The sequence below is a fragment of the Crocodylus siamensis genome, chromosome 2 (assembly GCF_052110815.1).
Source record: "Crocodylus siamensis isolate JL-2025a chromosome 2, ASM5211081v1, whole genome shotgun sequence".
NCBI classification, from domain to species: domain Eukaryota; kingdom Metazoa; phylum Chordata; order Crocodylia; family Crocodylidae; genus Crocodylus; species Crocodylus siamensis.
The window spans coordinates 31,533,048-31,559,459 of record NC_143396.1 but is presented as its reverse complement, the minus strand read 5'-3'; the positions used below and the strand labels follow the sequence as shown (position 1 = coordinate 31,559,459).

The 26,412-nt window shown below is 41.3% G+C and overlaps 1 protein-coding gene across 3 annotated transcripts in view; it reads right to left on the bottom strand.

The window, feature by feature from the left end:
• The window catches only part of CC2D2A (coiled-coil and C2 domain containing 2A), a 118,490-nt gene that overhangs the window by 22,647 nt on the left and 69,431 nt on the right, over positions 1-26,412 (bottom strand). For 2 of the 3 annotated variants that reach the window (XM_090035620.1, XM_090035621.1), the window contains 9 exons: positions 20,892-21,095; positions 19,786-19,878; positions 17,627-17,718; positions 14,470-14,637; positions 12,725-12,830; positions 10,384-10,493; positions 8,402-8,498; positions 7,055-7,153; positions 5,482-5,658 (listed from right to left, as the gene is read on the bottom strand). In XM_090035620.1, coding sequence (XP_089891746.1) covers positions 5,482-5,658; positions 7,055-7,153; positions 8,402-8,498; positions 10,384-10,493; positions 12,725-12,830; positions 14,470-14,637; positions 17,627-17,718; positions 19,786-19,878; positions 20,892-21,095 — 1,146 coding nt within the window. The remainder of the gene's footprint in view (positions 1-5,481; positions 5,659-7,054; positions 7,154-8,401; positions 8,499-10,383; positions 10,494-12,724; positions 12,831-14,469; positions 14,638-17,626; positions 17,719-19,785; positions 19,879-20,891; positions 21,096-26,412) is intronic. The other variant, XM_090035618.1, reaches the window with a different exon arrangement.

Sequence of the window (26,412 nt, the reverse complement as noted above, 5' to 3'; positions counted from 1 at the left end):
GATATATGTGCCAAAAAGCCCCACTGAAGCACGTGACGCTGCAGAGCTGGGTCAAACAAATGTGCTGCTTCTTCCAGTAAAGCAGGTTTTGGGTTTTTTTTTTTTTAATCATGTCTGTCAGTAGCCACAGTTCTCGTCATTAAACATCTGAAAACTGTACAAGACGTTTTGTTTGTGAGGGGTCACATTCAACACAAAATACAATTACTTTTTTATTTTTGGGTCAAGAGATTTAGAAGACAAGCACATGAAGTCTTGTGAAGCTTGGCATGCTTTTCTGTATATACACAACTAAAAAATAAAATGCACTTTGACTTAAATAGAACAATCTGCTGTTTAATGTATTCATTTTCTCTTTCTCTCCCAATACTGCCGCTTTTTTATTGTTTTCTGTATATTTTCCCTTCGAATTTGGATCACTTGAAAGCTATACAGAATGCCTGATAAGGTAGTAATCTGGTTTGGCTCAGTGAAGTAATAATCTGTTTTGCAAACTAACTGCAAATAAAAAGGCTTTTGTTCATTAGTCAACAGTTACAATTCTTAAACTGTCTTATACATAGTATAAGCTCAAAAGCAGACTCAGTGAATGAATAGCTCAAGCTAAAGTACAATGCAATAAATTACTGAACAATTCATCACAGCCTTTTTTTCCACTCACTTTAATTCTTCAAACATTAATAGAAAACATACGCTAATAGCTTTTTTACCTCAGTAATATCTGCCTACTTCTGGTACTATTGAGAAATATACTATTATCAACAATTCTGCTTTTACAACTATTGTTCTGTGACATTTAGAAAAGGGTTCCTATGTTCTTTCTCTCATTCTCTATATCATGATAAAGCTCTTTGCTCCATCTTCAGAAGGGACAATATTTCCTTTCCCTTTCTAGCTCTTACATCTTAAGTCTGGCTACGGACAGCTAGCTAGTACTATCATCTCTGAAATGAAAGAAAAATGTCAGTGAAATCTAAAAGAACTATTGAAAAGACAAACCTTTCTATTACGGTATTTTCTCACATACAACACATCCACAAAAAACACCCCTCCTCCTTGTTTTTGACAGGCAGAATGTAGAAAAAAAAGATTTCTCCAGTTATGGACAACTGTGTGACAAAAGTCCTCCTGGGAACACAGAATGGTCCTGAAAGTGTGGCATCAGGAACTTTCTAGTATGGCAAAACTGTCTCCTGGAATGCCACACTTCCTGGACACATTATATTCCCAAGAAGACTTACCGTATGTCCCAAAAACTTAGGCCCCCAGACCCTTGCAAGACTGTTATTTCTTTACTGTAAGTAGTTCTTTGTATAAGTTCCTGTAAATAATGTGTCATTTCCACATAAGCTTCATCAAGATACTACTGGCAGCACACTCACTGCTTCAGGAACATGCTACCGTGCTCAGACAACAGCTACAGCAGGAGCAGGTCAACACAAGACTCTGGCCCTTCAACTTGCTGAGTGGACACAAGATGCAGCTGTCTCTCTACGTTTGCTTCTTCTCCAGCAAAGAAAACAGCTTCCCAGCTTAAAATACGCACCCCAATTTTCAGGGACTGATTTTGGGGGAAAAGTGTGTATTGTATGTGAGAAAATATAGTAATTAAAGTGTTTCATAGATGTAGGGTCAGAAGGGACCTTGTAGATCTTTTGGTCTGGCTCCCTGTTGTGGGCAGGAGAGAAAACTGGGCTCAAATGACCCCAGCTAGGTAAAACATCAAGCCTCCTCTTAAAGACCCCCAAGGTAGGAGCCAGCAACACTTCCCTTGGAAGTTGGTTCCAGATCCTAGCTGCCCTGACTGTGAAGTAGCGCCTTCTAATGTCTAGTCTAAACCTGTTCTCTAACAATTTATGGATGTTATTCCTTGTTAATCCGGGAGGCACTCAGGGGAACAAGGTCTACCCCAATCCTCGCTGGTCTCCACTAGTAAGTTTACAGATGGTCACCAGGTCCCTCCTCTGCTTTCTCTTGCGAAGGCTGAACAGGTTCAGGTCCTGCAGTCTCTCCTTGTAGGATCTGCCTTGCTGCCCCCTGATCATGCGAGTGGCCTCCTCTGGACCCTTTCCATGTTGTCCACATCCCTCCTGAAGTGCGGTGCCAAGAACTGGATGCAGTACTCCAACTGCAGCCTGACCAGTGCCGCATAGAGGGGAGGATCACCTCCTTGGCCCTGCTTGTGATGCATCTGTGGATGCACGACAAGGTACGGTTAGCCCTACGGACTGTGTTCTCGCATTGTCGGCCCATGCTCATCTTGGAGTCAATAACGACTCCAAGATCTCTTTCTGCCACTGTGCTTTTGAGAAGGGAGTTCCTCAGCCTGTAGGTATGCTGCTGGTTCAGAATTCTGAAATTCTGGTCATAATTTCTTTAAATAAGAGAAAATTGAAAATTAATTAAAAAATACTGCATGTGATATATTGAATCCCATCCTATTTTCATTTGCCCACCCCTGTGCCCTGTCCAGGTCCTGCTGTAATCTGTCCTTCCCTTCTAGCGTGCTCACCTCACCCCAAATCTTGGTGTCATCTGCAAATTTAAACAGGGTGCTTTTTACCCCCTTGTCCAAGTCGCTAATTAACAGATTAAACAGAGTCCTGGGGCACCCCACTGCCCACTTCCCTCCAGGTCAAATATGACCCATCCACTACCACTCTCTGAGTATGACCCCTCAGCCAATTTTCTATCCATCTGACTGTGTAGGCATCAATGCCACAGTCGCCTAGTTTTTTAATGAGAATGGGGTGGAAGACGGTGTCAAAGGCCTTCCTGAAGTCCAGAAAGACTACATCCACTGCAACACCTGTGCCCAATGCTTTTGTGACCTGATTGTAGAAGGCAATCAGGTTGGTCTGACAGGACCTACCTCTAATGAAATCATACTGGTTGCTCTTCCCTGCTGCTGGCCCATCTCTACCAGTGGTTGGTATCGTCTGTATAAATGTTAATACCCAATTTAAGAACTGCGTTCAATACTACCACAGTGTTACATACTACAGTGGAAACTGGGCAACAGATTATATATGTGCACAAATTCTGAAATTATGGTCATAATTTCTTTATATAAGAGAAAGCTCAAAATTAATTAAAAAAAAATACTGCATTTGATATTTCAGAAACAACTCTGAATTTTTTATCAAGTAACAGAATTTAATATAAATTTATCTGAACAATTCTTTCTAAAACTGGTGAGCACTGTAGATTCAAAAACAAACTTTTTGTCTCCCTGAAGTCAATAATTGAGACTAAGACTATGCAAGTGGGCTGGTTTAAAAAAGAAGCTTCAAGACTGTTCTGTAAGTTTTTGCAACTTAACATCGTACTAATTTGCCATGACACTGGGCTAAGTTGCCTTGAATTTAAGACCAGGGAAGAATCAAATTATGTGTGATATTTTCCCCCCTCTGTTCATGCCAGAAAGAAATAAGACAAGTGCTGAACAAATAACCTGAACTGATATTTTACAAGACTAATTCCTGAAGGCATTACACAAATTCTATTTCCAGAATTCCAAATGTGCTTAATTTTAATTTTGTATAATGCAGGGATATGATTCCTTCTCCTAAACTCTTCGTCTTCCAATAAACTGCCACTGCAGCTGTTAGGTCTGAAGCAAGAACAAAACTGCTGCTGCATGTGCTAAAGAAACACAAATACATCCTGACTGCCTCTTACCACTAAATTGCAGAGTGCTACAAGAAGTGACAGGAGGTGCACTGGTTTACAAGTTGGCATGGTTTAAGCCTGGAACATTTTTTGTTGCTAGATCATGTCCTTTAAAAAATGATACAGAAAAATAAACACTATCTAGAAACAGTTATCTTCAAGCAATTTATAGGAAGGCAGAAAAATGGCAATAAATGCTATATCTGAATGGCATATTAAAATGTAGTGTTCCAATTTTAAATTAACGCTACATAAAAATTGATCTTACATGCTCAGGTTCAATTTTAGGAAAAAACAAAACAGTTTTTCTTCCTGAATATAAGTTAATGACTACAGATAGATTTTGAATCACTACTGCCCTTACAAAATGCCATAGGAAAACCCAATATCCAAGGAAAGAACCCCAAGGGTTAATTGCACTAAAATCCTAAACTGAAAATGACTCTGAAAAAAATTATGATTTGTTATTTTTATGCACAAAAATATTTCAAATTCAAAATTAAAGACTGCTGGAGGTCCAACTATAGAATGACCCCACATATATTGGGGATGAGTTTTGACTTTTTTAGGGCCAAGTACAGACAGTCAAAAAGCACTAGGCTGAATTAATTCAATCTTTGCAGGTTACTCTAAACTGCAGAGATCGAATCAGTAAGTGAACAGATTCTGATTCTGGTAATGCTTTTGATTCTGGTAATGCAGCCACATGCCTGCAGCAGCCTAGGCCAGAAGCCATGGGGGGCTAGAGCACACCTCCCCACTCAGCTGAAACAGACACCTTGGGCCAAGGCTAGCCTGCCCACCCTGTGAGGGGTGGGTTTGCAGGGGAAATGAAAAGCATCCGGGGATGCTGAGGGACTAAGTTAACTTGTATCTGGAGGGGGTCTGGGACAGAAGTTCAATAAACCAATTTAACCTAAATCAGTTAAGTCTGATACCACATCCATCTAGGTTTATCAGTTTCAGCCATTTTGAAAGCAATCTATGTTTTTGTGTTACAATGGCTTTTTGATCACTTATACAATTTTATGTGTAATTTCCATCCCTAGCCTAAGACAGAAAAGGGTAGACTTGTAGCCAGTACAATACAGTGTTAATTAGCAAACACTACAAAAATGTTCAGAGTACATTTTTAATTAATTCGGTATGTACCTATTCTACATTCACTTTCCATAAATATCTGCGTGATAATAAGCAAGAATGCTCATATGAAACAAAAGTTATACAAACATGGAAAGTGAATCCAAACTTTGCTTTTCATGAGCAGTTAAAACAAAGAGCTGGTAAGTTATTCTCACACAGCTGAGGTAAATCCCAGCAGTCTTTCCTGCCCAAGTGCAGGGGGGCTGGACTCGATGATCTGTAAGGTCCCTTCCAGCCCCTAAAAAACTATGAAAGCTTTCTAATTTATACCTTGATTCTGGCTCAGCAACAAAGTTCAAATTGTGACTAATAAGCCATAGACTTCAATACTTCTGCAAAATAGATCTTTGAATATTACGAACAACAAATACTCAGGTCTGCTAACAGCGGACCTTTAAAAAGAACTTAATTCTACTGAAGATGAATCAGTCAGTAAGGATTTCAGCTCAGTTTGAAAACAAAAAGTACTTTAGCATTACTTTTAGAATGAAAATATTCAAGCAAACTGTCAAGCATGCTAACAGGTCAGTTAGAATATTACTGAGTCAAGTCTAATTCAAGTGAAAAAAATGTCATTACATGGTAAAAGTGAAAAAGGCAAAATCTGTATTCGTGTTATATAATATATAAGAATGACTGCTTTAAATAACATCTGAAGGGAGTTACCTTGTCTCGAATTGGTTCTCCAGGAATAAGCTGTGGTTCAACAGTAACAAACAGTGTTATATAGGAACCCTCACTGAGGCTTCGGACGGAATCGTAACCTCTTTCATTTCCTAGATTCTTTTCTTTAATGTAGCCAAGAAGGACTGGAGGAATGTCTATCTTAAATGTACCATCGATCTAGAACAGATAGACAGATATTAATGCAAACTCAGTCATTTGTTACCAAGAATAACAATTCCATCAAAGTAAAAAAAACAATGGTTCCTGAGATACATTTATTATTTGCTGTATTTGGGGATTTCATTTTATTACTTACCCCTCTCATTTTATTACTTTGGCAGCTTCTTTACTTACTTCTCCAGACAACAGAAAGAGTCACGTCAGACTGTATGACACTTAAATCATTTAATTATAGAAGAACTATGAACTGCTTTATACTTCAAATTAAGTTTAATTAGTTAAAGTAGGGTTTTAATTTATTTGCTACGAATGGAAACTAAGATTTAACATAAAATTTACAATACTAAATCTTTAAGAAATAATTTTCTTATATGTTACTAATAAATCAGTTCAACATAACACTGGACATATTTACATTCATTAATGCGCCATAATAATGGTAGTAGTACCTGTAATAACAGGTACTAAATGCACTATAATTGGCACTACTGCACCTTAGCTCAAATTAATGTGATGTTAATGCCTCAGTAGACTAAATCTACTGTGCATTAGCATGGGTTTCGCCCACCACACTAATGCACAGTAGAATTAGTATACTGCGTTTGAATATACTAATTGGGACATTCATGTTGATGCTCTGAATTAAGTATCATTTGTCATATCTTTACATTCACCAGAGAAGCAGATAATATAATATGATTAAATAGCAGATGCAGAATAAATATCCTTGGGAGAATGGTAACATTTAAACTTGTATGACCTGGATCTGACAGCTGAATTTCTTGTTTTACAGTAGCTGTGGCTTTCTAAAATATTTTTTACATGAGCTCCATTTGCACAAGTCCAATTCTCATGCATTGCTGGAGTCCTGCACGTTCTCTCATCCTATATCCAACTGAATAAAAGCATGAAGTTGGCCCAGTCACTTTTCCTAGTTCCAAACCTAAAGGACTCTGCAATATCTGGGAAGGAGGATGGGTCATGGAATTCACATGAACAAAGTGCCTCATTTACCTCCTCAGGAAGGAGGAGCCAGAAATCCCAAATGAACCAAAATGGCAGAACAGTCCTGACAAATGAGGCATTGGTTATACTAACCTCAACCAGAGAGAACTTCTGGGTAAAGCTACATGCAACTGATACAGAATCTCTCTTAAGTATGCAGAGGTGGGGACTAGGGCTGTGGTTATATATACTCTAATATGAGACACTGGAATGTATTTAATAAATCTTTATGGATTTAAATACCCATTTCAAGAGTCTCTGTTATCCTCTGGAAATCAGTATAACTGTTACATCTACTTATACCCAAAAGTCTATTAGACTACGAGTCTCTTCCAACCCATTCATTATGAACGTTTTAAAATTCTTATTCCACTTCACCAGTGCATACCCTTGCTTGAAAATATATGGTAGTAAATGGAATCCTAACAGATCCCAGCCAGTGTCTCTCAACACGAGTATGGATTCCACTTTCTCTTTCACAGTCATCCTATAGGAAAGTTACAAGAAATAGATATTAGGTTAATAATCCTGTGAGGCCCCATTACACACAGACCATTTTTTAAAACTTAACCAATGGTTTAATCAAGTTAGCAAAATAATTAAAATAATGCACTACTAAAAGAAGACAATCTCTGCTACAAAGAGTTTCTATTAAATGGTCCCAAATCTCTGTACGGCAGGAGTCTTGTGCATGTTGGGAGTTCCATTTTTCTTGGGGAAAAGGGTGGGATTCAGCTACTTAGTCTGTTTAGTACTCTGGGGATTTAAGAACAGCTTGGATATCTCCCTTGGCCTACCTGAATTCCCCTCATGCTTATGGGGGAGTTAGCTGCAGAAGTGAGTGATCACAGAGTTGCTTGTGAGTGCGCATATGTATCCAAGTATGAATGCCAAAGAATTGGTGAAGACCTAATTGAGAAGTGTACTGGATTTAGATAGTTTTTTGGTTGCTGATGCAAGGGCAATTTGAATTGATCCTTGGGCCTCTACTCCTGCCTAACCTCAAGGCATGGGCCAACTGCAAGGATGTTAAAGGGAAATGGAAAAGTGCATGGGAGAATGGTGAATATATTGCTTAAAACTCAGGTCACAGACTTAATTTATACATCTATGTTGTTCACTCCTCTTTAGCCTATTTCTCTTATGTGCATGGAAAACATGAGCCATAATATTTTCTAATGTTCATATGGCCTCATATAGAAATTTGTTTTCTAGTGGGAGAATCACTGCTCTACTAGTAGTAATCATGAGTGCGCAGATTTTCAGAATTTTTTCCTAGAGCAAAAATGGCTGCTCCATAAGAAAAAATGACTTGGGAACAACCAAGTTTAAATTGTTTCCAGGTGAGTTTGTTCTGGGAAAGTGAAATGTCTTTACACTTTCCTTTCTGAGACAAGCTGTAGCACAGTCTAGCATCCCAGGGTGATTTGCTCCCACCCCTTTTCCTCTGCAAGAGACAGTGTTCCTTGGGCTGGACTGTACCGCTCCAGCAGGACAAGGAGCAGAACACATTCCCTTTACAATCTCCCACATTGTGCTGAGGGAGCCTGCAGAGCATGCTGAGATGTGTGCACAGGGGCAAGTACACTCGCAGTGTCAGCATTAGAATGTCTGTTTAAAGGTTTGTGGGTAAGTTTTTCTAACAGGAAAACAAATTCAAGAGAATTTTCCCAGATCATGTGGCCATGTGTTTGCAGCTAGTATCAAAGACACTGAATAAAAAATGACCTCTCACCTCCAAGATATCATACAGTACTTCATCAAAAACATTAATAAACACCTCGTCCTTCACTGCTTGCAAATTGGTAGTGCTGTAGTCACCATTGGGAGCTCTACCAAGAAAAAAAGCAATTTATAGAGAATGCAGAAAAATACAAATTTACAAAGAGGTGCCGAGTCTGTGGAGGGCCCGAGGGCCCTGGCTCCTCTCAAAAAAAAAAAGCTGTTAACTGAAATGCATAATATTTTCCACATGTCCATCATCTATCCCCCTCCTCCCACCCAGAAAAAAATAATTAGCGAGGATTTAGTTAGGGAGCTTCTGGAGGGGTTGGACATATTCAAGTCAGCCGGCCCGGATGATCTCCACCCTAGAGTTCTAAAGGAACTGGCCGAGGTCATTGCAAGTCCCCTGGCACAACTTTATGAGTGCTCGTGGTGCTCTGGTGAGGTACCGGAGGACTGGAAGAGGGCCAGCGTGGTCCCCATCTTCAAAAAAGGCAGGAAGGAGGACCCGAGAAACTATAGGCCGGTTAGTCTCACCTCGATCCTAGGCAAGCTGTTCGAGAAAATTATGCTGGCACACATCCAGGAGGGGCCAGCAGGAGACTGCATGCTTAGGGGCAACCAACATGGGCTCATCAGTGCCAGGTCCTGTCAGACCAACCTGGTGGCCTTTTATGATCAGATCACCAGATCGTTAGACGCAGGGGTAACAGTGGACATAGTCTTCCTGGACTTCCGGAAGGCCTTTGACACTGTCTCTCACCCCGTTTTCATTAAGAAACTGGGGGGCTGTGGTGTAGACACCCACACAGTCAAATGGGTCGCCAACTGGCTGGAGGGCCGCACCTAGAGGGTGGTAGTAGATGGGTCCTTCTCAACCTGGAAGGACGTGAGCAGTGGGGTTCCTCAGGGCTCGGTCCTCAGGCCCGCACTGTTCAACATCTTCATCAGCGATTTGGATGAGGGGGTAAAAAGCACCCTGTTCAAATTTGCTGATGACACTAAGATGTGGGGGGACGTGGGTACACTGGAAGGATGCAGCAGGCTACAATCAGACCTAGACAGGTTACAAGGGTGGGCGGACGAGAATAGGATGGGTTTCAACACAGACAAGTGCAAGGTGATGCACCTCAGGAGGAACAACCGGCACCATACCTACAGGTTGGGGAACTCCCCTCTTGTCAGCACGGAGGCGGAAAGGGATCTGGGGGTCATCATTGACTCCAAGATGAACATGGGCCGGCAGTGTGGGGAGGCAGTCAGGAAGGCCAACCGCACCTTGGCATGCATCCACAGATGCATCTCGAGCAGGTCCAAGGAGGTGATCCTCCCCCTCTATGCAGCACTGGTCAGGCCGCAGCTGGAGTATTGCGTCCAATTCTGGGTGCCGCACTTCAAAAGGGATGTCGACAGCATGGAGAGGGTCCAGAGGAGGGCCACTCGTATGATCAGGGGACAACAGGGCAGGCCCTACGAGGACAGGCTGCGGGACCTGACCCTGTTCAGCCTCCACAAGAGAAGGCTGAGGGGGGATCTTGTGGCCTGTTATAAACTAGTCAGGGGGGATCAGCAGGCATTGGGGAAGTCACTGTTCCCCCGAGCACCACCAGGAGTGACCAGGAATAACGGTCACAAGCTGGCAGAGGGTAGGTTTAGGTTAGATATCAGGAGGTGCTACTTCACAGTCAGGGCGGCTAGGGTCTGGAACCAACTTCCAAGCGAAGTGGTGCAGGCTCCTACCCTGGGGGTCTTTAACAGGAGGTTAGATGAACATCTTGCTGGGGTCATTTGACCCCAGTATTCTTTCCTGCCATGGCAGGGGGTCGGAGTAGATGATCTGCTCAGGTCCCTTCTGACCCTACAAACTATGAAACTATGAAAAGCGACCACCTATGACTTCATACACATTGTTCAAAAGAATCAATTAATCCTAGCCAGCATTTACAATACTGTGAAGGGCAGAAGTAATAACTTGCTTGATCTTACTCATACCTAAATGGAAGTTCCAGCTCTTCATTCCAGTTGGGGTTTGGTCCCTCTGCTGTTGTGGTTCGGCAGACTGTTCGCTGAAAAGAAACTTCTACAAAAGGACGGACTAACACCTTCAAAATAGAATTAACATAAAAAACCAGAACTCCATAAAAAGCTTAAAAGAATATTTGAAAATTGTCTTCTAGAGAGCATTCACCAAGTTAAAAACAAATAATATATGAAGGCTATGATAGTTTGGTTGCAACAGGTAAACTTGGGTGTTTATGTAAGTGCTCAGCTAACAATGCTTCTGCCACTGTGAGCCTTGTCAGGTGGTGCATCCCTATGGCTGAGAGCCCCTTGGTGGTGGGGTTCCCAGCCACAGGGAAGCACTTAGCCATATGTTCAATCAATGTTATGATTAGAACAAATTGCACAATTATCACACATTTTTTGTGGAACCACTTTGTAGCTTATTCATTGTTTTATCATATCATTAATTAGTTGAACATGTAGTTGGGTCACAACTTAAGCCATGATTGCCTGGTTAATCATGCCTTAAATGTAACATGTAGAGGAGGTGCAACAGGGGGCCATCTCGAGGCCGGTCATGACACTGGCCTGCCTACCTGTCTAGGGCAGTTTTCCCACCTGACTCGCCTGCTACACTTTGCTGGAACTTAATAATTGGTCATAAGCAGGAGGCTGCCTGCTACAATCTGGTGGCCCCCTTTCAGGCATGTGGCCATCTAACTGGGCCAGGCCACACCTGCTCCACAGCCTGCTCCTTAAAGTGGTGGGCACCAAAGATGGCCTGCCACAGGGGGCCACAGACATACCTACACCTAGATCAACCCCGACTAGTGGCTGTCCAACCTCTTGTTGAACACCTCCAGTGATGATGAGTCCACAACTTCCCCAGGCAGTCAATTCTACTGCCTCACTATTCTCACAATGAAGACATTTTTCCAGATATCTTGCTGCAACTTCAAGCCATTCGTGTCCTCCTGTCTGCAGCAAGAGAGAAAAGGTTCTTTTCCTCTTCTTTATGGCAGCCCTTCAAGTATTTGAAGACTGCCATCATGTCCCCTCTTAAATACGTTGTCTGAAAGCTAAACAAGCCTAGCTCCTTCAGCCTTTCCTCATATGACATGTTTTCCAAGCCCTTGACCATCTTTGTTGCCCGCCTCTGGATCTTCTCTAACTTCTTCTCTAACTCTGGACCTTCTCCTCATCCTTTTTAAAATATGGACTGCACAACTGCACATGGTATTCCAGATGACGCCTAACCAGTGCTAAGCAGAGAGGCACTATTACCTCCTGTGTCTTGCACCTAAATGTTTGTGTCGATGCATCCAAAAACGGCATTTGCCTTGTGTGTGGCTGCATCGTGCTACATACTCATATTCAGTCTGTGATATACCAAGCATTCCAAATTCTCTTCTATGGTGCTGCCATCCAGCAAGGTGTCACCCATTTTATATTTATATTTTTGATTACTCTCTGAGGTGCAGCACCTTGCATTTGTCCACATTGAACTTCATCCTGTTAGCTCTAACCCAACTTTCCAATCTGTTAAGATCCTTCTAAATTACACTTGCATCCTTAAATGTGTTCTCAACTCCTCCAAGTTTTGTACTGTCTGTAAACTTGGTCAAGAGGCTTTCTATGCCAGCACCCAAAATGTTAATAAACACGTTAACAGCACAGGGCTGAGGACATGTCAATCAAAAGGTCCTGCCATTCTGACATAAACCCATTAATAACTGCCCTTTGCTTGTGGCTATTGAGCCAGTTATCTATCCACTTTATAGAAGTTTTATCTAGTTCACATTTTTCCAGTTTGTTTATAAGAAAGTCATGCAGGACCTTGTCAAAAGCCTTGCCTAAGTCCAGATATACTATATTCACAGCATCTGTCCTTTTTAATGGTTTTGCTGTTCCACTAATCAAGCTAACTTCACTTAAGGCAATTTTGCTGCTTGCTAGCTTCTACTGGTTTCTCCTCCTGTTTCACAGATCTAGAGACTCTTTAGCTGTTTTCAGAATCATAAATCCAGCAGTGCATATCAGTCTTTATCAGCAACTGGGGTACAGCTTTAGTTAAGCAGGGAAGGGAGGGTGAATCAGCTGAAGATTAGGCTCCATTCCCGTTCTATGCAACTATAAATCTGGAAAAATATTTTTCTTCATTCTGCCTTTCAAAAGCAAGAGCCATATTATATTCTGGGGTGTGCTGTATGCAAGAAAATATGGTAGTCCTAATGCCAGCCCTGCTGGTAATATTTTATCCATAAAGTTACTGCTTAGCAGATCACCACCTCTATAACTAAATGACTGTGCAAAACTGTCAGTTTTATACCTGGTTAAATGCCCAATCTATACTATGGGTTGGGCTCTGAGGTGATGGAGAGGCTGCAAACATCTCATTAAAGGATCTTGAAGATCTGGATGGCTGTTGAAGTTTGCTGTGAAAGAAAATAAGTGACAAATAGGCAAACAGCTCAATGTAGAACAGAATACGAGACCATAGCTTTTTTAAAGGCTACTTCTTGAACTACTGAGAACAAAATGGATACTATGATTTTAATTAATTTCAACTTTCGATTAAATGGATAACTAGTTTGGAAATAAAATCTTCTCAGATATTTAGTTCAAGGGTGATCAACCTCCTGCCTGCAGGCCATTCCTGGCCTGTGACACCACATCATCCAGCCTGTGGAAGTTTGGTGGTTGGGGAATGGTGGCAGTACTCCTCTGCTGGCAAATCTGTGGGCTTGTGGGGAGCCCTGAGCCCTGTGAGCTGGATCTGGTGCTCGATTCTAGCATGCATGGGCAGGCAGAAGCAGTGTACCAGGGCCCAATCCCAGCATGCAAAAGGGGGAAGGGGTGACACAGGATGGTGCTGGCTCCCTGAGACCCAATCCCAGCATGCAAGGGGTGGGAGAGGGTGCTGCCAGCCCCATGGGAGTCAATCACGGTGCACGGGGAGCAGGAGAGGACAGTGCCAGGCCCCCAATATCCCATCCCAGCACATGGTGCATGGAGTGGGTGGTGCTGAGCCCCAGGGCCGATCTGGCCTATTGACAGGCCCCATACCAGTCATCTGGCCCAGTGGAGCCAAAAGACTGAGCACTACCGATTCAGATCATCATAGGTAAGTTTCTTATATGCCCTGCTGATTTCTCAAAGTGAATATTTTATGAAAATTCAATCACAGTAAGCAGATAAAATACTAAGAGGGGTATAATTCTGACAGTAATGGACTGACACCTATTGAGTCTGGTAGTGAACCAGGGTCTATTAATTCTAGTGGGACACCTTGTTAATACAGCTACACTGGTTGCACTGCCTAAGATAACTCATTCAGAGGTATCCTAGGTATCTCTGCATAGCATCACAGCTCCACAGATGCACCCAAAGTGCAGCACTGACCTTCAAATTTAACATAATGAAGCTACATTAGGTACAAGCCACTGCTTAAATATGTCACTGTTAACACATTTAAATACATGATCGGAGGAGAATAAGAGAAAATCGGGAAATATGAAATCACTGCTAGAAAAGAGCATTTGTACTTCTTTTTAACTTAACTCTAGTCTATATAATCTTATTTAAGGACAAGGGGAAACTAGATACAATTAAAAAGTCCTGTTTAGGTCCGGCTGTTAGTGTTTGTAAAATGACAAATTATCTTCCAGTTATTTTTTTTCTCAGATAGACTGGAATGAATTGTAAAATAGGTAACATGAAAAGTTATAATGCCTGTATTATAGAACCTAAAAGCCATTATAATATCTGTATTATAAAACCTAAAATCTTAAAGAACCTGAAAAGCTATAATATTAATATTATTAAACAATATCAACCAGCTTGTAAATATATCCAGTTGTGCTATTATTACAAGCATCAAAAACAATATAATTTAAAAACAAAATTATAGTTACTAAAAATGTTGCCCAAAAAATTAGATTGGCACATGCATGTATACTCAAAAAAGGGGATTTTAAACATATGGTCTTTATATGCAAGTCTGGCTGATGATTAAAAACAACAACAAAAAGTGAGAAAAAAATTCCAACAAGAGACCATTTAGCAGGCTCATACCTCATAACTGGTTTTCTCACTGGAATGTCATAAGCTCTAATGACATTCACCAGAAGTTTTACATCTCCATCTGATAGATTCTGTGCTGTAACTTTCTTCCTCTCTCTTCTTCTAGGCTTTAGTGGCCGTTTTGGCTCCGCCAATTTGAAGAGACTGAGCCCTAAAATACTAATAATGATAAAGTTAAGTTTTCTTCATAGGACCCAGGGTTCTAAGGCTGCCTTGATACACAGACAAAAATATGCATTCAGAAAAAGGGAAATAAACAATCTTCTCAATTTCTTACATAACTGCTTAAGCTGCCAAATATGTCTAATTGTTTAACAGTACATGAATGGCAATTTTAAAAATAAATTATATATCAAACTTATGTAAGATATACAACAATAAAAGGGTAAGGTATGAGTGTGGAAGAAAATGAATTAAACCACACAAATGGATTTAAGCTACTGTAAAATACATAGTCATGGTACATATTAAATTATATTTAGCAGTATATTTAATACACAAATACCTAACTTGAGAACTACAATAAACAGTAGGCTATAAAAGTGGAAGGAGAAATGAATATGGCATGACATACCCTGGGTCATCAGAACTTATAACAAGGCAAAGCAGAACAAAAAAGAAAAAAAGAAAAAGAATAAAACAGATATGCAAAAACAAAATCGGAAGTGATACTAAGTATAAAAATATTTTAATGACAGTGAGCCCTTCAGAAGCAATCCTAAAAAGGTAATTGAAATCAGAGATCAACTTTTAATTTTGTGCATCTAACACAATGCAATTTTGTTGTTAAACATCAATATAAAACTATGATTCTTTTTAAATATGAAAATTTATAAATATACAGACAACATTATCTCTGATACAGAGTTTTGCATATGTCTTAAATCTGCAACAAATATAAACCAATTTACAAAAATTAGTCAAACATTTTGTTTTAAACAAACTGGTAAACTGATTAAAATTATACTATTTCCCATTCTGCACCATGAAAATATCTGAAAAGGAGAAGTGACTGTTGAAAGGGAGAAAGTCTCTGTATCTCCAGCAGATGGGACCATTTAGGTTTATACAGTTCAATCAAAAGTTATAATTAAAGCATATGGTTATAACATTGTAGTGAGCTTAAATAGGTGTCAAATAACAAAGAAATACACTTGTCATTCATTACTTATTTGTTTAAAGAGATTTAAAGCAAACAAATGCTAGTTTATCATTCATATGTTGAAGAGTCATGCTGACATTTGAAATGCAAGAATGTTATGACCTGCACAGTAAGTCAGTGTGGCAAAATAACAAGTAAATAAAATTATGACAAGAAAAGAGCGATTTTTAAAGATCAAAACATTCTACTTGAAATAAATACTGCACATGAGAGGTGCTAAGCAGAAAAGAAAGAAAATACACAGAAGGGTCCAAAACAAAATACGTGCATACTATCTACACAGCACCTTCTGTGTCTTTTCTCCAATCCACACGGCATATCTTTCTCTGCTACTTTTTCCCCTTCTATCCACTCTTTTCGCAAGACACCTTGGGATTGTGCAATTTGAATGATTTGAAGTCCAAACAAAACTTTTGTGGTTATCTGTTTCAAACATCTTTCTGAGATCAAGACCATGACAACAATGATTATAACTTATATTTATATCTCACCTTTCATCCAGAAATAATTCTATGTTATACACACACAGATATATAGGTATGTATTATTTTTTTTAAGAGTCCCATGGCATGCTAGATACCTTGAAATCTTGCAAAATAAATGAGACAGGGTCCTTGACTTCAAAGGCAAGCCAACTAACTTAAATAAAACACCGCATCTGAAGCTCATAAAGTGGATAGAAAAAGGGGGTGACATGCAGAGAATAGGACGCCATTCAGATGATGTGGCAAGTTAAGCATCTTCAAATTTGTGCATTTTGCCTTTTTCCATATGCACACACACACACACATACACACACAAATCTACTATGTTGTCTTCTAAGGAAAACATTTATTTACTTTACTGAGTAATTAGATGCTATAGTGATGGCACTAAAAAGTATGTGACAGACACAGATGTCTTACTTGAAATAACAAACTTCTGCCAGAACAGTGTCCCTTAACAGCAGGCTGAGGCACTTCCCAATGACTAATCCAGAAGAAAGAGTGCCACATTGGACTACCAAAGCCACAACATGTGATACTTAGGCCTTATTTGGAGATCAGCCATTCAGGCTTATATAGAACTGGATAGTGCCTGGCTTATGACAGGAGTGCTCAGCCCTCAAGGCACAGTACAGATGCAGCCCCCAGAGCCCTGTCATCTACTCTGCAGGGCTCCCCATGGATCCAAAAATTTGGTGACAGGGTTGCTGCTTCCCCGCTGCCGTATTTCCAGACCTGAGCGAGCCCTGAGGGCCACATAGCACTAAACAGGGTATGCAGGGTGGCACAGGGCTTGATCCTGGTATGCAGGGCCAGGCCCAATTCCAGTACGTGGGGCCAAATCTCAGCACACAGGGCCGGGCAGGGGTGAGGCCTGATCCCAGTGTATGGGGCCAGGTAATTTTCTACCAGGAAGTGGTGCCAGTGTCTGATCCTAATGTGAAAGGCCAGGCAGAGGCAGCATGCGGCCCAATCCTGGTGTGCTGTGGGGCCCGATTCCAGCATGCAGGAGAGGCACAGGGCATCAGGGCCCAACACCAGCATTTAGAGCTGGCACTGGGACCAATCCAGGCATACAGGAGCCAGCCGAGGCCACATGGGGCCCAATCGTGTCTTGTAGGACCTGATCCAGTCCATGGACCAGACCCATGCCACTTATCTGGCCCGCATGGCCAAAACGTTGAGCACCACTGGCTTATAAAAATCAAAGTATAAGGCCATTATAAATAAATACTTCTGCTGAAAAGAGCACATTTCCTCAAAGCATATGATACACAGTTCTGTTACTGTTGTTAAACATTTGTCTATGTTTGCAAAGGTATGCATGGTGCTTACAGAAATATACCATCTATTTAAATAAATAAACAATATTTAAATAATTAGGAAGTTTGTCACATCAACTATTTTTTTTTCAGAAAAGAAAAAAAAATAGAAGTTAGAAACATGGAGATTTTTAGACGAAATGTTTTGCATTTATATATAATGAATGTTCTCCTCTTACCCCAGGCTAGGAGCTTCCTCTTCATTTACCAGGTCAGAAAGTAGTAAGTGGTGTTTTGCTATCAGAAACCGGTTTATCACTGATTCTCTAACCTGGAAGCAAAAGCAATTGCACATCTGATTCAGAATGACTGGAAATACATCTAGTCCATTTTTTTTAAAAAAAAGGAAAGGTTTTTCTTAACCCACTTCATAAAAAGGAGGGACACAATTGATTCTGGCTTCCCTTTCCGTAGTCATTTTGCCAGCAAAAAATGCTAGCCCACTTCAGAAGTAATCGGACTCCTCCAGAAGCAGACTTCTAGATGTTTTGGATGAATAACTAGTTAGGTGAGATGGAAGAATGCAGAAAGATGCATGATCAGAAATTCTTCAGGTTTTCCAGAGTCCAATGGGACAGAGATCACCACCAGAAATTTAACAAACAGCAGCAACTAAGGGTTGAACTTCAAGTAAGGGATGAAGCTGATTAACAAAACAGTTAATGGGGGGAGAGAGGAGGCTTGCAGTGTGGGGAGACTGCATTGCTGTTATCTGTGCAATTGATACTGCATGACAAATAGAGCCTTTTGGAGTAAGTCACTCGATAAGACACCTTTTATAAGTATGATGTTTGCAAGGAAATACAATTTAAAAATATTTAATGATTTCAATTCCCAGTATAACAAATAATCCCTTAGTGACAGGCTGAAGCGCGTAAGTGAGATTTCTTTTTTTCTGAGGAAGGAAAACAGAAGGAGAGTGGTTGAATTAGAGGCATACTAGTTTAGGAAACTGGGATTTCTAATCTATTTAAGAGCGTCTACAATACTGATTCTGATATTTTCTTCTAGTGATTTAAGATCTAATCTCATCTTGCCTACATCTTTATACATCATTGCATTATGCCAACTACTTTCTTATGCTGACATAAAACTAAACTGTGCCATCTCTCTCTCTCTCCTGCTATCTTCAGAAGCTTTGAATTTTGCTAATAGGTTAGACAATGGATATTTTCTAAGATGGTTTGGATAAGAATGATCCTGAGTCAGGCAGGGGGTTGGACTCTGGAGGTCCCTTCCAGCCCTATTTCTCTTTTGATTCCTTCATTCAGGGATGGCACTTGTGTCCTATTCACAGCATGCTTCTGGAGCAAAGCTGTCATGTGCAGCATTCAGAGGGTTTCTATATTGTTTTGGCAGTCCCGTATACTGTGGGATCCAGTGAGGTCTAATGAATTAGGCTGTAAAAGGGGCTGAACCTATCTTTGCCTGCAATCAATTTTAATATAATTTGGAAATGTAGTTGGCAATGTACTCTTGAGGGTTATAGCAGCTCATAAAATGAAGGAGTCAACAACTGTTGCAAAAAAGCTAACAGTATATAGTGGGATGTATTAGTAGGAGTGCTGTACACAAAGAAATGTTTGGATTCTTCTACTGTATTCAGCTCTGGTGAAGCCTTTCCTAGAATACTGTGTTCAGTTTTTGCTGCTGTATTTCAAAAAAACATGCAGAAAAATTGGAAAATGTCCCTTAAAGAACAACAAAAATTATTAAAAGTCTAAAAGATGTGACCTCGTGAGGAAAGCCTGAAAGAACTGGGATCTTTAGTCTAGCAAAGGGAAGTCTGAGCAGAGATTTGATAACAGTCTCCAAACACACACAAAAAAGTTGTTATTAAGATGATGGCAAGAACTGTTCTCTTTGCCCACAGGTGACTGGATGAGTGCCAAGAAATGACACAGCAGCTAGATATTAGAAAGAGCTTCTTAACAATGAAGGTGGTTAAGCTCTGGAACACATCATTTAGATTACAGATTTCCATTGCTGGAAGTTTTTAAATGCAGCTGAAGATGTGTTTGTCTAGGATGGTTTAGACAGAGATGGCCCTGTCCTGAGCAGAGAGTTGGACTAGAAACCTCCTCTGTTCTCTTTCAAGTCTACTTACCTAGGATTCCACTTTTAGCTTTTTTTTAAAAGTCTGCCTGGATTTCTTCTAAAGCTTCCTTTTGTCAATTTATAAACTGTTATGCCTGTTTACATAAAACTACTTTCAATGTTGAACATAACTTATGTATAATTTGTAGCTTTCAAAATTATAGCGGTAAAATACAGCAGTAACTTATTGAACTAGTAAGTCTAGAAAAATTGAAGGATTCACAATTTTTGCATTTCTCACCTTTTGGAGATATTTGGCAACAAAGGCTCTGTGTGCATCTAGGTGATCCTTGCAGTCAATTATATCCCTCTCACGCAGCCTTCTTTCATAATCCTAGGAGTATATACAAAGTTTGTTATCTGATATCCCTTCTAGTCTATCATTTCACGTAAGGAAATAATAAAATGTTGAATTAATAAAAACATAATAGATCAGAACAAACTGATTTGGATGTAAACAGTGACATTTTTTAAAGCTTTAGTGGAAATATTATATTTAGTCGCACAACTTCCAGTAATAAAAGAATCCCTTTAAAATAGCTGGAAATTACATAGTCGAAATTACCACAAATAGTTCAAAGAATTCCTTCACTGCTTCTATTCACAGAGCTGAACTTTGACTTGTTAGTGTAAAATGAAATTCCACTCGAAGTGGGAAAAAGTACTGACTCGCCTATATTGTGAAACTATGACAGAGAGATTTCTGTCTATCACTCTGATGATGCATCATGCCTTCCATGAGGAATCTAATGGAAGGGTGCTCAACCTATTTGGCCCCATGGCCTGGATGAGTGGTGCAGGACCAGTCCACAAGCTGGATCTTGAACATGGGGTCATTCTGGAGGCCTGATTCAGTGCTAGGTTGGTGCACAAATATTGGTCTGAGAGTGCAGTCCACTGCACCAACTCCAGCCCCACCAAAAGCTACTGCCAATTCAGCAGCAGCTGTGAAAGGGTTAACGCAGTAGCTCTAACCCTGAACAGTGAACTCTACCCCTACCTCCCTGAAGCCAGCAGGGAGAGAAGCATGGCAGCCACTAGAGCTGTCGTCCATTCTTCAATTTCTCCACTCCAGTGCAGAAAATCAGCTTCCCCATTTAAGACAAGCATCCCAGTTTTGGAGGGCTGATTTTTGGGGGCAATGGTGCATATGGTATGCAAGTATACAGGGTATATTAAAAGTAAAATTCCTTTCCAGCTTATGGTCCTGTAACCTTTTTGATGCCACCTTGGCCTTTAAAGTAATGAGGAACTGATTTAAATAAAAAATTACTAATGTTAAACCTATGCAAGAAAGAAACATTTTACCAGAGACCTTAACGTAAATAATCTAAATTGATTTTCTACCTGGAAGATTTTTTCACTGATTTCTCTGTCATTTAAAGGCACCTGTTTGTAGTTTCGGAACTCTGCCACCTCTCTGTTTCTGAGCTGCAGAAGTCGAAATCGTTTTGACTTATTAAGTTCCTCGTCTGAAACAAAATTAAATTCTTGCTGCAACTGCTCCAGTCTGAAGAAATCAGGAACATAAGTATCTCCACTAGTGGCAACCTAAACAAAAGAAGCAAATATGAAAAGTTCAATTTAGAAAGAAAAAAATTCACAATACCATTTTTAAGAAACTGCCTAATTCCATTAATCTGATATACTGTCAAGAGTCTCACTGTAACCAAGCCTAGCATGAATGCAACTAAAACACTTTATATTTGAGAAGAAGATTTTTGATAATCCCTAGCTGGGAAAGAAGACAGTCAACTTTAATTCCTTCATAATTTAAATGTAATATGAAAGAGCACAAAAGGCAGCAGCAAATTCTATCAGAAACGAATCCCACACCAATATTTAAAGAAGAACTATGATACAGTATACTAATGTTGGCCCAATTTCTTCATGACAAACTCCTGTACATAGCCTTATTGATGTGAGCAGTCCCACTGAAGTTACTTTTCAAAAAGAGCCCAGCACTTACAATTGACTGAAACAACAGACATGAATAAAGTTATTCGCATGTTAACGCCCAGTCCTGCAATGACTTCAGGTTTTAAGTGCCAGATTGTAAATGTCTTTCTCCCAGCGACCATGATGATAACCTGCTCTCCAGTGAAGCACAGGGTTCATTGTTTTAAATAACTATTTAATTTTTGTTTTGCTTTTCTAGTCCTTTACCAGTTTTGCATCCAGATAGGAGTGAGAGGGCAGATTTACTGGCATAAGTTGGCTAGAGGGCATGATTTTTTCACACCCTGTAGCTAACCTACATATATGTCAGCAAAATGTCGTAGAATAGATCAAGCCACAGAATATGCTGCCCCAGCCAAGACTAGGTCAGAATCCAAAGACAAGAAATGCTCACTGGAGAACAATATAAGGTGAAATTCTTGATTCAGTGAGTCTTTTTTGAAAGCACATGGCAGATTTGCTGTTCACATGCCCTTCTTTGAGATGCAGCGAACACCTTGTGTAACCATGACAGGCATTTTTTTGAATCCTTGTGACTTCTGTCACAATTATTACTACATTTACTTAAATCTAAGACAAGGTTTTGCTCTCAGTCAGCATGGGGGGGAAGCCCCTCATATTAGATTTGCATATAAAATGGGAAGGCAGGCAGGCAGCTGCTGTAGCTCTGACTCTGGCCCCGAGTCCAAGTCAGGGCCAGTCAGATACACAGCAGCCACCTGCTCCTTCCTCCAATTCCCCCCCGAAGCTTCTGCTGTCTCCACGCCCTTCCCCCCTTAGGCTCAACTGGGCTCCAGCTCAGACTGGATTCCCTCCAGGGCATGGAGTACTTGGAAACTCTGTCCCCTGCCGGCCAATCAGCAGCATCACTACTGCTACATGGCCAGCAGGGGCTGCACTTCCACATGCTGCACTCCAGGAAAGAAGAGAGTCTGAGCGGCATCTGACAGTAAGGGGGGGGGGGTGGGGAGTGGGAAGGGAAGAGGCAGAGACTGGGGAGTGGGGGAGAGGAGCGGCAGAGGCTGTAGGGAGCTGGGGATGGCGGGTGCCAGTTGTAGGGGGTGGTGCAGAATGGCTGCAAGGGGAAGAAATATGGTAGGGCACAGGGCAAGGGGACCACCTGACCCTGGAAGACTATAATAAATTTACATAATTTTCCTTATAGGTTTCCTTTGATTTATGCTGTACATGCGTTCCTGGAGAACGGCGCATAAATCGAATTTGCATAAAGCAAACCCACTTTACAACGTAATAAATAGGGACAGGCTCTCATGGCGGTGAAGGAGGGAGGGAGGTGGGGACAAGGGAAGGTGCGGGGGCAGGGAGGGGTGCCACTCCTGGGGCTGCACAAGGCAGCAAAGCAGAGGGAACAGAACGGCACTCACCACAGCCCTGGCTGCAGTGGCCCTAGGAGTGGCTGGCGCCAGCTGCCTGCAGCCACTGAGCGCCACCATGCTCTGCCTGTCCCCACTCACCTCTGCTCCTGGGCTGCGCCGTGCCCTGGTACAGTCAGCTGGTGTTGGCTGCTCCCAGAGCCGCTGCAGCCAGGGGAGGGGTGAATGGGGCCACGGCTCTTTCCCCTCCCTGCTTGGATAGGTAGGCATCTATGTTGATCGCATAAGAGTGAATTTACCTCACATACAATGAATTATGGGTCTAAATATGTGCATCGCCTAAGAGCAAATTTGCATATAAAGAACCCGCATAAATCGAGGGAAACCTGTATATAGAATCTAATTATTGGGAGGGTCATCTTAAATTCAGGTTCAACTTGTATTTGAGTAAATATGGCATATTAGCATCCAGAACAAATCATTCCAAATTGTTATATTGGCATTACTGATGTACTCTGCCAGAGAGTCAAATGACAAAACTGAACTTCTTAACAAGAAAGAATGAAAATTCTACAAAAATTTGTATTTCTATACCTGAGTTGACCTATGAACAATTTAAGAAACCCATCTTATTTTACCTACTACATGTCTACGTATGATCCTATTTCATCAAGGTGATGTCCCTGAAAAACAATCAATGCAAAAATTGATGGGTTCTCTTGATTGCTGCTTTCAGTGAAGCACTGATGACCAAAATATGTCTAGATATACTGGGCACATAACCACCAATAATGAAATATGCATACATGTGAAATAGGAGTACCAGCGCAAAAGCAGGTGCCTGATATTCAATTCATGCTTATATCATTTTTTACAAAAACCTTTCAGTATTTTAGTTCCAGTAAAAACTTCAATTCCAATAATACTTTAAGCAAAAATTGTTATGTTAATGAGGCATGGAAGATAAAAATGAGCATTTTAATGTATGTTAACACTGCCATTATGTAAATCTGATTATTTTAAAAATAGTTAATTTAATGGTGACATATATTCAATTAAATAAAATGCAGTAAAAATTACATGACTTATTTTACAACTATAAGTGTCCAGTGTTCACTGTCACATGTCTACATGTTACTGGGCTGTACTTTTGAAAAATCAGACTCTCAAATGATGTCACAAGATTTTTAAAAATATGACTTCCATATTTCAAAAATATGGTTACTTTGAAGATAAATTTCTTACTAAATTAATGATCTGTTACAGAGAAACCACCAGTCCAGCAAATCATATTGACCAAAGGAAAAATAATTCCTCTATGCAGAAAAACTCAAGCACTCAGAAACACAGGAAAATGGAGTAGAGAAGAACTGAGTGCATAAAACGGGCAACTTGATACAGTAGTATCTATACAATGATAGAAGGTTGCACTGAGGACTAAAAACAGTGAAATAACCTCTAACTTGTACCTATAGGCAAAGAAAGGGAACTTGTAGTAGTAACTGGGGTGGCCCTCTCCTTCCAGACCAACGACGACATGAAAGGCAAACATGTTGCCTAACAGGGACCAGTGAACAAAATAACACTATAAGCCTATACTAGCCATACATCATAAACTTGAAGAACTGCGATAAATCCACTACTGAAAGCAAGAAGGTCCAGCAATTTCTCCAGACCACATAAAGTCAACCTGACCGGCCTGAGCTCTACAAAGTTTATACTTAGGTACCTTTCTGGCCTAGGTACCTAACTGGGTGCTTTAGAGGTGCTGGTTTCCTTTCAAATAAGATGGAATCTAGGACCTGTTATTTTCATGTAGTTTTTAAAAAAAAAAAAAAAGTACATTGAGAGAGAAGTTTCTAAATGAATGAGAAAGGTGACATACAACAAACTTACTAGTCACAGCTAAACAATGCAACAGCAAAGATGGGAAAATACAATCAATCTGAAAAGAACCAAAAAACTTCTTCTACTCTGCTTTCAATTAGGAGGCTGATGATCTCATATCTATAAACAAACACTACAACATGTTGTTATAGTCACACAGGGCTCAATTCTGTTTCTTTTGAAGTCAACATAAAAACTACCAATGACTTCATTAGGAGCATATCCAGCATAATTATATTAAACATTTATGAAGAAAGGGCCGTACAAATTAAAGTTACATAGAATTTTAATGTTTAGGGTACAGAAAGAATTCGCTTGTCTGGGTTTTTTTTCATTTTAAGGATTTAAAATCCATTAATATAAATGGCTGATGCTAAAGCAGCAAATTAGAAATACCCAGTGTTACGTTAAACATAATGCAGGGATCCTAGTTTTCCCTGATAAATAATCACAAATTCTCTGATTAAATAAATAAGCAAATAAAAACAAACAAACAAAAACACAATTTTTCTAATAAAACTGCACAAAACCATGATTAAAAAATTAAAGCCCTGCCCCCACACAGCCCCCTAGCCCTACTGGTGCCCCTCACTCCCCCCCACATTCCCTCCCAGCCTTGATCGTGACACTTGCCCCCCACCCACAACTCCTTGCTCCCCCAGCCCTGCGGGAGGGGGCCCCCAGCTGCCAGGGCCAGGTACCTGGGTCCCCTGCCCACAGCAGGAGGTAGCAGCTGCTGCAGGAGAAAGGAGCCCAGCTCCCCTCTGCTGCCTGTTTGCTGAGGAGCTCAGGCAGGGGGGTGGCTTCCAACCACTGTGCACACTCCTGGGGTGCAGTGGAAACCCATGCCCCCTGATTTGTGCATGGAATGGGGGTGCACGCACGCTGCGGGCTTGGGTTCCCACCCTGTTGCCTTTCCCCAGGGCCTCCATAGCCTAGTGGGTGCAACCCGGTGCTGCAAAGAACAGCGGGGCCATGAAGGAAAGATGCTTGCTGCTGCAAGCTCTGCGCTGCCCTGGCAGCACATCCCCTGCGCAGCAATGGGTTGTGTGCAGGGGACACCTCTCCAGGGCAGTGCAGAACTAGCAGCAGCTTTCCTGTGTGGCCCAGCTGTTCTTTGCAGCACCATGTCGCACCCATTGGGCTGCAGAGGCCCCAGGGAAGGGCAACCTGGCCTGCACACAGTCTGGGGGGTATGGGTCCCCAGGGAAGAGCAACCTGGCCTGCACACAGTCTGGGGAGTATGCACAGCAGCAGGGAGTATGCGCAGCAGCAGGGAGCCAGCCCAACTCCCCAACCCGAGATGAGGTGCCTGTAGCCCCATCCCACTCCCCGCTGGGGCCCTGTGCAGCCCTGGGCCCCAAGCCCCATACACCACCCGGCAGGGCAGCAGCCCCAGCCCTACCTCAGCTCCCTCCCTCCCTCCCTATAAGGGCCTCAATCCCCCTCCCCCAGCTCACTTACCTGCAGGAGCTGCTCTGCAGGCTGCTTGGCGGACATGTGCATGTACATACATGTGGCACCCCGCCATGCCTGACCACCCTCCTCCCAGCACTACACCAATCTGACCAGCACTATGAATGAAAGGGACCTGGAGGTAATAATAGACTACAGCATGAACATGAGCCGGCAGTGCAGCCCAGAAGGGCTAACAATACCCTGGCATCCATCGATGCATTCCAGCAAAA